General features: G+C 38.4%; 1 protein-coding gene across 3 annotated transcripts in view; it reads right to left on the bottom strand.

The window, feature by feature from the left end:
• The window catches only part of LOC121875188 (serine/threonine-protein kinase 17A-like), a 138,637-nt gene that overhangs the window by 29,752 nt on the left and 96,570 nt on the right, over nt 1-12,315 (bottom strand). For all 3 annotated transcript variants that reach the window (XM_042379636.1, XM_042379638.1, XM_042379637.1), the window contains exons 3-5: nt 12,169-12,307; nt 3,737-3,863; nt 3,495-3,543 (exon numbers count right to left, since the gene is read on the bottom strand). In XM_042379636.1, the coding sequence (XP_042235570.1) occupies nt 3,495-3,543; nt 3,737-3,863; nt 12,169-12,307 (315 nt within the window). The remainder of the gene's footprint in view (nt 1-3,494; nt 3,544-3,736; nt 3,864-12,168; nt 12,308-12,315) is intronic.

Below are 12,315 nucleotides of genomic sequence, written 5' to 3'. Positions count from 1 at the left end.
CATAAAATTAAGATGTTATTTTTACTACAACATAGTTATGTGTCTTCAAAAAGTGGAGTTTGGGGGTCGGGCTGGTTTCTATTGGAATTAATCCCATATGTTCTGTTGTTCACTTAACGCGGTTTTCACTTAACACGGGACCCTCTGGGTTCTATTGACCGCGTTAAGTGGGGTACAACTGTACAGTACATAATTTTCTTCACTCTGTGATTTAAATTTTTTAATACCTTTTGTTGTTTAACAATCTGCAGTTGTTTGGTTTAGCGATCTTCGACTCACTGGGAAAAATTCAGGAGGGAAGCCGAAAAAATGGGAATACTTGGCTCAAAGTGAGTATCTCTATTGTCTGCAAAGGTAAGGGAAACCATGTTTAGGGATTATACTGTAATATCTCCGTTAGCCGGAATCCCTCAAACCCGGAACTCTCTGATAACCGGAATTCAAATATTTTCAGAAAATTACCCCAAAGCCGTAATTTTCCAGAAAATTCCGGCTTTGGGAATGATTTTCAGAGGGACATTTTTTCTGGAAAATTCTGAGAAAATTTTCCTGGTACAGGGTATCCGGAAAATTCTGGGGATGGGGGATTTTTATTCCAGGTTTGAGAAATGAAAATCGGGCATTTTCCAGAAAATCCAAGAAAAATTTTCTTGTACCGGGAAAATTCCGGTGATGGGGGATATTTTTCTGGGTTCGAGAGATAATGCAATGCACAATTTCTGGAACTTCTGAGAGTATTTTTCCGTTACCCAGAAAAATCTGGGATGAGGGATATATTTTCCGGCTTTGAGATAATCGTCCTAGAAATTTTTTAAATTTCCACTATTCAAGTAAATAGTGTAAATATATGTAATTTGTCATTATTTTATGGTTCAGTATCAGCACATGGCAGGATTGTTACAGTGTATACTGTATATGGTACAAATGTACAGTATAAATTTCCGCCTTACCCGATAACACGCCAACTCCTAAAAATTGCCTCTGTGAATAATATCTACATATTTGACTAAAATAAATACAGTAATAAAAAAAAGTATATAATTATGTAAATTTATGTTTATTTTATATAAGTGTTGTCTGGAACTCTGCAGCAGAGGCCTCTCTTGTTGATTCCATTTTCTATTCACCTACCTATCCAGTATTATATAATCATGAGTTAAAAAAATATGGAAATAACAAAATAAAGTACTGTAGTGTAAAATAAATGCTGAGTGTGATAATGTGTCCCAGCCAATTTGGAGATGCTAAACAACAATCCTATGATTCAGCCAACCTGAATTTAAGAAATGATTTTAGAAATAGTTTTCTAGATTTTCCAGCATAAAACAGAAGTGAACTTTTTGGTAACCAGAGGGGTACATATCTTGGTTTATTATATGGAAACAACGTAGGGGTACAGTACCGGCGTGCCACCTACCAACCCACGCTGTTACTACTAGTATTTGCCGCCTGTCGTTTGTATGTTACGTTCCGTGCTTTACTAGTATTGCTCCGTAGATTGTCAATCACTGTGCATCGTCCCTATAACTGTGCATCGCTGTTACTGTTGTGACTTTCATGGTTTATTGAGTACTGTACGGACTGTTCATCACCCTGTACTATTGTGATATTGTGTTAAGTAAGTGAACTTTGTAATACAGTACTGTACATGTAAGCAATTTACCATAATTTCAATTTTATTTAGATTCACTTGGCGCTTGGTTAATAAAACATTATCGAAAAATAATTAATTTCCCTCCCAAAGTTCCACATTTAATCCTAGATGAGATACTGCACCATAGTATATTCTCAGTTTCTTGTTTACAGAGCGGTAACAGCTGATCGGTCACACTGACTCACTCTCAAGTGCCGTTGTTGTCACTGCTGTTGTTGACCTCCGATTTTCCGGCACTTACACAGCAAACACATTAACATCACTACTAAAGCATTGTCTTATAAAATTTGAATTTCTAATTTGTATTTTAAAATTAACAGATACATGATAGCCCGATTTGGCTACGTTTACACTTAGACAACTGATCAGTGAATAAACCAGGGCATATGGAGACATATACACTACAGTAATATTAATTAAATTCTGATAAATACGCAACAGTACAATATTATTTACTAAGTGCTCAAGACAGATCCTGTGGTAAGCACCAACCTTCTTGAGCAGTGACAACAAGGGTGCTTGAGAGATGGTGAGAGCTGGCAACACTACCTGGCAACCTGGTAACTAAAGATGCAGGATATTGTTGTCAGCTACCTGAAATGTCATTTCAATATCTGTATTTTCATTTAATGTCACTATAACTTTTATTTATTTCTATTTATTAAAAAATTCACAGTAATTTATGTGCTGTTTAACCCTTAAAGCCTGGGTGACATTCCTCTACATCATTAATTTTCACGGCAAATTTTGAATGTCCAGTTCGGACAAAATACAGTCCTTGTATGGGATATTTATTTATTTGGCAACTCACCTCGCACGTAATCTTTGTCTCAAATCTCGTGGTCCAGTTACCCACTAGCTATCATGACAGATGCACATCCTTCGATGCGTAGTGACCAACTTCGCTCCTGTACACCCTCGACAGTAGTGCTATTCTTCACGAGTTGCTTGATTTGAGTGACACTAATATAGTATCGGGTGACAAAGGCAATGAAGGGGAGGAAACAGACCCAGTGATGTCGAGTTTGTTGAGGCGGTCAGCAGTGAGGACAGTGATGCAGATAATGGCGCTCACTTCCCCTCCCCACCAGCCATCCCTTCAGTGAAGTCATGGTTGTGGGTGCCTTGGATGTAGGGGCCCACATGCACACCAGCCACAACAGTAGCTTGAAGTGACTGCACTAATTTGATGCATGAAATACCAGTTTTTGACAGGTTAAAAATAAATAATAAATTGCCAAAAAATGCCTGCATAGGGGGTTAGGCGGGTCTAATGTTGCCTGGGGCATAAGGTTTAATAATGTGGCCGACGGGCAAACTGAGAAAACATGACAATGCTTTTCATATAACAAGTCAATTGCTCATATAATAATAAGCATGCAATGAAATATGAGTTCCTCAAATTTATAAATCTACAATGCTTGTTTATATTTTCATTTGTATTCTTCAATTACAGTAAACTTAAGTTTAACCATTTTAGGATTATTATACAGTAAAGGAAATTTCATTAGGATAAGTTACAGGAATAGTGTCACTGGTAGTTCCATATATTCCCATAAGTAAAGCAGGGTACCAATGTGAAGCCAGCTGTGAGAGCTATGCAAGAAATTTTTCATCAGTTTATCATATTGTTCAACACAGAAGAAGTAAAAGTAATTTATGGTCTGATTGTACATAGTCCACTTACTAAATCTAAAGTAAATAAAGACTAACAACACAGTGGTGGTGTTGGGTAACATGGCCAAATAAGAGAGCTATTAATGCAATAATGGGGCAACCACATTTACTGCTGCCATGATAATGCCACTTCTGGTTCATAAATTTTCCTTAGTCAACTTACCACATATCTGTAGCCAAACTGATGGGTTCATACTGCAAGATCTCTGGCGCTGTGAATTAAAATTATGTTTACTGTATATAGCCAAAATAATTATGTAAATAAAAATAGTACCTGTACATGTAATTTCTAAATTTAAACAAATAAAATTGTGACACATATAGTTACAGAAATATTTAAAAGCAACACACAGAAATAATCGTGCTACAGCCAACTGATGAATACAGCACTAGACATTCACTCACCAACATAATCAGGAGTGCCAAGAACTTCACGCACTTCTATGTCAGACAGAATGATTCGGGAGATACCAAAATCACAAAGTTTGACGTCACTTTCTGGATGTTTTCCCATAAGCAGGAGGTTTTGTGGCTGTGGAAAAAGTTATCAAAAATATTTATATTGAATAAAATTTCCTATTTTAGTGTCTACAAGAAATCAGTTTGTTACAATTACTGTAAAGTGTCTGAAGAATAAAAGAAGAAACTTGAGAAACCATATGATACCTCAATATCACACTGATTTACATTATAACTTTTAGAATAACTGCAATTAGGATATTATCTGGTTGGAAGCTACTGTGCAACTGAGTAAATGGAAATATCAGTCGAGGAATATTTTGGGGACAGCAGTGTTTAGTAGTCAGCGGGACTGCTTATAAAAGAAAGGTATGAAAGAATAATTATGACACGCATAGTAGTATGGGTGATACGCCTAACAAACATTACTGTCTTGTGCAAGATTGGAACCCACACAGCTCAGACAGCAAGTGACGACAAGCTTAACATTTGAGGTGTGCAGGGTTGAAAATTACAAGGAATAGCAGAGGTGTTTGTGTTGAGCCTTACATGGACTAGTAGAGGTGTTTGTGTTGAGTCTTACAAGGACTAGCAGAAGTGTTTGTGTGGAGTCTTACAAGAACTAGCAGAGCTGTTAGTGTTGAGTCTTACAAGGACTAGCAGAAGTGTTTGTGTCGAGTCTTACAAGAACTAGCAGAGCTGTTAGTGTTGAGTCTTACAAGAACTCACAGAGGTGTTTGTGTCGAGTCTTACAAGAACTAGCAGGTGTTTGTGTGGAGTCTTACAAGAACTAGCAGAGGTGTTTGTGTATGAATATTTACAGGTAAGTATAATTATATAATTATAAACACTAAAATATTAGTTGTGAGGTTTAACATGGACTGAATAATGAACTGTGTGGTTGATACAAATGTTCCCCTCCAGCAATAGGAAAGATGAAATCAAGTAAAATTTCTGAATAAAGTGAAAATATGAAATTGGAAAAGTGTAAACAAAGAGGAGATATTGAGAGTGATTGGAAAGCTGACTTGAGTGGATAGGTGATAAATGGAGGATGGAATGACTGGTAAACCTGGAGTAAGGACATATCTGCATTATCTGTTCTCTATGGCAAACAAATACAGTGGGGTATGCTATAACGAACGGATCCTACTACGAATATTCCTATAATGAACGGTTTTACCTATAAAATTGAGAATGCTATAACGAACGCAACTCCTACAACGAACGCGGATGAATACGGGACTATTTCGCCTGGCGCATGAATATTGTTGTACCACGACCCACAACAAGAGCGTCAGGCGCCATCTTTGTCTCATTGTGTAGCCAGTGCACCACTGTTATTGTTGAAATTTCGTCTTTTGATGTGGAAATTCGCATTATTTGTATAACTATTTTGTTATACAAGTATACAATTGTAACAATGAGTCGTCCAAAGCGAGTGAGAAAGCTAATAACCCTTGAAACTAAGAAAGAAATTGTAAAGAAACGTGAGAATGGAAGAAGCATTGCGAAACTTAGTGATGAATATGGGATGGCTAAATCGACTATATGTACGATTTTGAAGAATAAAGAGGAGTTAAAAACTGTGCAAGTGGCTAAGGGAATCTTTAGACTTAGCAAAGCAAAGTGTAATGTGATTGAAGAGATGGAAAATTTACTCTTAGTGTGGATAAAGGAGAAAGAAATGGCAGGTGGTAACATTAGTGAAGCTATAATTTGTGAGAAGGCTAAACAATTGTTTGAGGACCTTAAAGCCAAGACTCCCAGTGGAAGTGATAGTGATGTGCCAGTGTTTAGGGGTACCTGCATGCTGAATAACACTAAGGTAAGATAAAGTACTGTATTTTTTACATTTTCCACAGAATTTTTTCAGTGTTAAGTGGTTGTATTTGGGGGCCTGGAACAGATTAATCCTATAACGAACGAATGCTATAACGAACGAGGTTCTGGAACCAATTACGTTCGTTATAGCATACCCCACTGTACATACAACAACTAATAAGCTCAGGGGGTCTCCGACTTACGAATGTCCAACTGATATGAACGAGATCTCATAAGGTCAATTATTTTTTAAATCTGACATAAGTACGATGGTTCATAGCGGTTACGTACGAAAACTAGTTTATGCAGCATAGAGGGGAGATGGAGCGGCGCGTGGGGAGGGATGCGTCGCACCCAGTCACCTGCCTTGAGGGAGCGGGAGAGTCGGAATGCTTTACCCTCGCCTAAACATGCGTGATCAAGTGCAAACTGTTGTTTTTTGCTTATTAACTGTCTTTTTCAGCCTTCATCATGGCTCCTAAATGGAAACCTGATGCACGTGATAGTAGTGCATCCAAGAAAAGGAAAACAATTACAGTGGAAGTGAACGTTGATGTAATTAAACGTAATGAAAAAGGCAAAACACCCTCAGTGATCGGTAAGAGTTGGGTTTCAGTCGTTCAATGGTTGGAACAATTTGGGAAGACAAAGAGAAAATTCTTGAATATGTAAAAGGATCTACACCAATGCACTTAACTGTGATAACAAAACAAAGAAGTGGATTGTTAATTAAAATGGAAAGATTGTTAGTGATATGGATGGAAGATCAAAACCAATGGGATTTGCCTCTAACTCTAGCCTTGATTCAGGAAAAAGAGAGAAGCTTTCATGCTGACTTGAAGGCTAAATGTGGTGGTGAAAGTGATGGGGAAGATTTTGTTGCTAGTAGGGGCTGGTTTAACCGGGTCAAGGTAAGGGCAATCGGTGTTTGGAAAAAACTCTACGCACAGTTTGTCCATGATTTCAGGGGCTCTAAAAATGATGTTGGGGAAGTAACACAGACAGTGGTAGACCTTGGGAATCAACTCCAGCTTGATATTCATGAGGATGATGTCACACAGTTGCTTGAGTCTCATGCTGAAGAATTAAACAATGAGGACCTGATTAAGCAGAAGCAAATTTTGTCAGCTGAAACTCCAGAACCAAAGGGATTCATTACAAAAGAAATGGCAGATGGTCTCAGGTTTATTGAAGAAGGATTGTTTAAATTTCAACAGCAAGATGCCCACACAGCAGGATTCACCAAGATTCATAAAGGTATTACTGACATGTCTATGATGCTACAGAAAGATTTATGATGGAAAGAAGAAAGTTTCAGTTTAACCATCCCAATAAAGCCTCTGTCACTCCTACAAAAGCAAGCCAGTCCCAGGTTTCACTTTAAGTGTTAAACTTTAATTTTTAGTTTCCTTTACTGTATTTTGTCATTCAATTTCTTCTTTTCTCTTAAATTAAGCGATTCGAGATGTATAAAAGGACTTGGATTATGATATAGTGCACATAGGGTATGTGTTCTGACTTACGTACTTTACAGACTTAAGGACGGTCTCAGGAACAGAATCCGTTCTTAACCCGGGGATCCCCTGTATATATACATACTGTATACTGTTTACAGTGGTCCCTCGGTTAACGAGCACAATCCGTTCCAGCAGGTTGCTCGTTAACCGAAAATCTCGTTAACCGAAGCCATTGTTTCAATGGGTTTTTGGGTAATTCGTTCCAGCTCACCGAAAATTGCTTAAATTCAACAAAAATGTTAGAAATCGACACTTACTTTGAGGTGTGTATGGAGACGGCTCCTGGATGATGATGCTGATGTGAATTTGAAGTGGGATGTGGAGGAGGAGAAGGGAGAAGAGAAGGAAGTGGAGGTGGAGGAGAAGCATTTTACTGCTTCTTGGAAGGTGAGTCACCTTCGATGAAAATGTCAGGAACCTCTGGACTGACAGATTCTCCACCATGAACATCCTCTCTCCTTCTTGAAGTGGAAGGCTGAGGGATAGCATCTTGTTCCCTCTGCCTTTTACTGAAGAAAGTGTCAATTGTGGTCTGTGGGGCATCTGTCCTCCTCACCATTAACTTATGTTTAAAGAAGGAGACCACTGAGTCCTCAACATGACACAAAGTTAGTTCAGATTTTTCCACATCTGGGTGCCTTGAAGCCAGTTCCCTGAACTTCTCCCAGTGGTAAATCACATCTTTCAACTCTTTAGTTGGCATATGGTCATCACTTTCCATTTACTCCTCACCATTGTCAGCCTCTAACATCTCATCCAGTTGCTTCAAGTCATCAGAAGTAAGTTCCTCCTCATGAGACATCACAAGCTCTTCCACATCCTTCTCCTCCACTTCAAGGCCCAATGACTGACCAATGGACACAATCTCCTGGTCCAACTCTGTGTCATCCTGAAATCCCTCAAAATCATGGACTACTGATGGCCACAGTGCTTTCCATGAAGAATTGAGGGATCTAGTGGAGACTTCTTGCCATGATGACACAATCAATTTTACAGCCTCCAGGATGTTGAATTGTGTCTTCCAGAACTGTTTCAGTGTTAGTTCAGGATCATTGGAAGTTGCCTGATGACACCTCCTAAACATTTTCTTCATGTACAACTTCTTAAAGTTGCTGATCACATTATGGTCCATTGGCTGTATGATTGATGTAGTGTTGGGAGGCAAAAACAACACTTTCACAAAGTCAAATTGATACTCCAAATTTCTGGCAAGTTCAGGGTCATGACCAGGAGCATTATCCATGAGGAGAAGAGCCTTTAAAGAGAGTTTAATGGTGGTTAGGTAGCTCTTGACAGAAGGGCAAAACACCTCAACAGCCCATTCATTAAAGAGCTGTCTTGTCCCCATGCCTTACGGTTGGACTTCCAATAAACTCCAAGCTTTGCTCTTACCACTTTCTGGTGCTTAAACACCCTGGGGTTTTCAGAGTGGTAGACAAGCATAGGCTTCAGTCGGAAATCCCCTGAAACATTGGCACCAAGCAATAGAGTGAGAAGGTCTTTCATAGGTTTATGCCCAGGTAAAGAGGCTTCATCTCTGGTGATGAATGTTCTTTTGGGCATCTTTTTCCAGAAAAGCCCAGTTTCGACCACATTGAGCACTTGTTGTGGAAGATAATTTTCTTCTTCCATCAGTTCTTTAAATTCCACTAAAAACTTTGCTGCCCCTTCCTTATCAGCACTATCAGTCTCACCATGCCTAATAACACTGAAAATGTTGCTTCTTTTCTTAAATTTTTCGAACCAGCCTTTGCTGGCCCAAAAATCTTCAAATTCTGTGCCTGAAGAACCAGGTTGGGCTGTCTTTAAATGTTCGTAAATCTCCCTGGCTCTTTCACAAATGAATTCAGTAGAAACTGAATCACCTTTCATATGTTTTTTCCCTAATCCAGATGAGAAGTAACCTCTCAGTTTCTTCAATTAGGGATCTACTTTTAAACACTCAGGTAGCTTTGTCTCTCACTTTCACTTCTTTAAATTTGTCTTTCTGTGCAAGAATTGTCGACACAGTTGATATCGACATGCCATATTCTTTGCATAGCGCATTTGTTCTAATGCCTTCTTCATGTTTCTTAATGATTTCCCGCTTGGTTTGGATTGAAATCGCTTTTCTTGATCTCTTAGACCCCATGCTGGATTCAAACAATGTCAACACGTGATTTTTAAAGTTTAAACTAGCTGTAAATAAAGAATATTTTCTTTAAAATAACACTGCACTGCGCTATATATTGTCAATATGTAAAATAAATTTCAAAAGACCAATAATTTGCTTAGAAACACAGAAAAAAAGTGTTTAGTTGAAGAGAGTCTCAAGCAAGATGTTACCTCCACTGAAAACAGAGAGAGACTAACGCTTGTTTGGTGTGTTAAAAGGCTGGATGCCGCGCCACAAACTAGCGACCCTACCTTCAATTATGTTCAATAATTGTTAAAATGACTAAAAAATTTAATATTAAACTTTTAAAATTATTGAATAGTATAAACTTCTTGATATTTACTAAAATAGTAAGGAATTTAAGTCCTAGAACCGATTACTGTATTGGCGGACTAATACTACAGCTGCTTGACCGCCAAGTGCAAGCCAAAACATGTCGAGGTCGGCTCGTAAGAAACTCGTTAATCGAGGGATTGCTCGTTAACCGAGGTTAAGAGTTTTATGGGAGGTAACTCGTTAACTGAAATCTCGTTAACCGAGGCACTCGTTAACCGAGGGATCACTGTATATATTTCCAATTAAATAAAAAGAATGTAAATGAAAATGGGTAATAAAGGATGCACTCAGGACTAAGCTGAACTCTTTATTAGTCCTTGATTCTTTTAGTTTTCTCTCTTTACAATAAATGACCACAATAGCGGAATAACTGGTGCAGGGCAGATCCGTTTTAACCAATTTTCCACTTACTCAGACACTTCCAATAACCAGAGATTTACTCTAAATATTACAATAATTTCATTTACTTGAACATCTTTCCATTAAGTTTTTGTGAGACAATAAATCATCCCCAAAAAGTAAAATACTACAATAAAGAAATGTACATTCCAAAATTGTGTAGTACTACCAGTATATAGTATGATGATTACAATAAAATATTAAGAAGACATAGTTTTACGGTCAGTTATGAAGGGACAGGGTGAAGTCAAAGAGGTAATACAGTATATGTGGCTGTTGCAGAATGTAACTTTAAAGGATGTTGATGGAAAAGGTAATGTTAAAACTTAAGTATTTTTGTGAGTTACAATGATTCATGGACAAAAATATAAATAAGGAGAGATGGACGGCTGCAAGAATGCAAGTGTAGGCTTGAAGTTAGCCTACACAAGCTATACTATACTATCTGGCAAATCCAGTATCTGGCTGAATACTGTAATAAAATTCACTATCTGGTACTGTACATCCATAGTATAAATACAGTACTATATAAGTATGACATGGCAGAGGCAGATCCAGGGGAGGTCCTGACCCCTTTTCATGAGAAAATTCAAATACTTTTTCTTTAATGCAGTAATGTACTTAAACGTTTTTGTATTGAAAAACTAATTTCTATTGACCTCAGAATATCTCCTAATATTAAGTACACATGGTCTCAAAATGCCCATGATATTGGTCAGATTTAAAAAAAAAATTCTGGGGGGTTTACCCCCGGCTGGGTGGACTCACTGTTCTCGCTATGTTCTCTCACCCACAACTTCTTGGACCCCCCTTTTTATATTCCTAGGTCTGCCCCTGCACGGTGGAGAGAAATATGAAAGATGTGTTCTTGGTCAGGCAGAGTAATTAACAGAATACAAGAGTAAGATCAGTGAGAGGTTTGGGTGAAGGTCTGCCAAATCATGTGTTAGATATGTGGTCAGAGAATTCTTAACATTTCCATTTTGACTTCACACAGTAATCCAATTGTATGTATTTTTAAAGGATGGTAAACAAACTGGGATGTGAAAAGGGAACTGGGATAGTTTAATACTTTCCATCTTGATGCATGGAAGTGTAAAACATGATCTTGGAATAAAGTAGAATGTTTTAAAAATTCAAGCTATAGAAATGATTTACCTGATGGCAGCAGCTTAACACTATAATATACCACATAATGTACAATGGATGTGCTGACATGTCTTATTTTTAGTTTTGTTTCCACACAACCGACGCGGTCACACATCCATTTATTTTTTATTTTTGCTGACAACATTTTATTTTGGATAACCACTGTCAATGTGTGGAGGTATTCCATAGTTGTATCCCAAAATTCACCATCTTTGAAAATGGTACATTTTCTCTGGTGGTGGGGTGACAGGGCCTGTAAAAAGGGGGGGTAGGGGGGGTATGGGGGAGGGCTTTTATGCATCTATTGGATTCAGTTATCTCTACAATACCTTGGTGTGTATTGTATGACGTACCATTATTCTGTACTGTAGTGTGCATTACAATGCATTACCGTGAGATACACCAGTACAGTACTGTACTGTAGTTTTGGGGGGCTGTGCATCGTGTGGGTGTTGCTTGAAGTGTGGTGGATGTTGAACGTGGATGAATAATGGCATCATTTGTTGGTGATGGCTCAAAGCATGCTCAAAACATGAAATAAAAAATAAACACGTTTTTCAATGAAAATCATAACCTATTTACAATTACTGTATGCATAAACCTTCGTTCTAAGCTTACAAGCGGTAAATTTAATGACTGTGCGGACAGCAACACTGACTCACTGGCAACTGACTCCCGAGTACGAGGCCGGGACTGCCGCCGTGCTCCACTACATGTGGCATAGTGTTAAAAGGGCAAGAAATAGCTGTGTTTGGAATGAAAGACATGGCAGACAGTGGAAACAGCAGTACAGTATTTGGAATTGGTAAAGAGAGAAGTACAGGTGTGCTGGGAAGAGGGAAATGCCTATACTGTGAGAAATACAGTGGAATTGAGGAAAGAAGATACAGTGGTAGGGTAGCCTGGAGGCCCTTCCATCAGGGCAAAATCCAAAGCTAGGACCACCACACTGTCAGAGTAATTGGGGTACATTGTTTATGTGCAATATAAATTCTTACCTTAAGGTCAAGATGAGCAATATTGTGGGCATGCAGAAAACGAAGAGCACCAAGGATGTTGATCATATACCGACGCACAACGCCCTCCTCTAGACTTTCTTCTTCATCTATGACTCTCTGTAGCTCCCCACCTTCAGCTCTGTAATG

Source organism: Homarus americanus, unplaced genomic scaffold (assembly GCF_018991925.1).
Source record: "Homarus americanus isolate GMGI-L3 unplaced genomic scaffold, GMGI_Hamer_2.0 scaffold36970, whole genome shotgun sequence".
In the NCBI taxonomy this organism is placed as follows: Eukaryota; Metazoa; Arthropoda; class Malacostraca; order Decapoda; family Nephropidae; genus Homarus; species Homarus americanus.
This window is presented reverse-complemented; position numbering and strand designations above follow the sequence as displayed.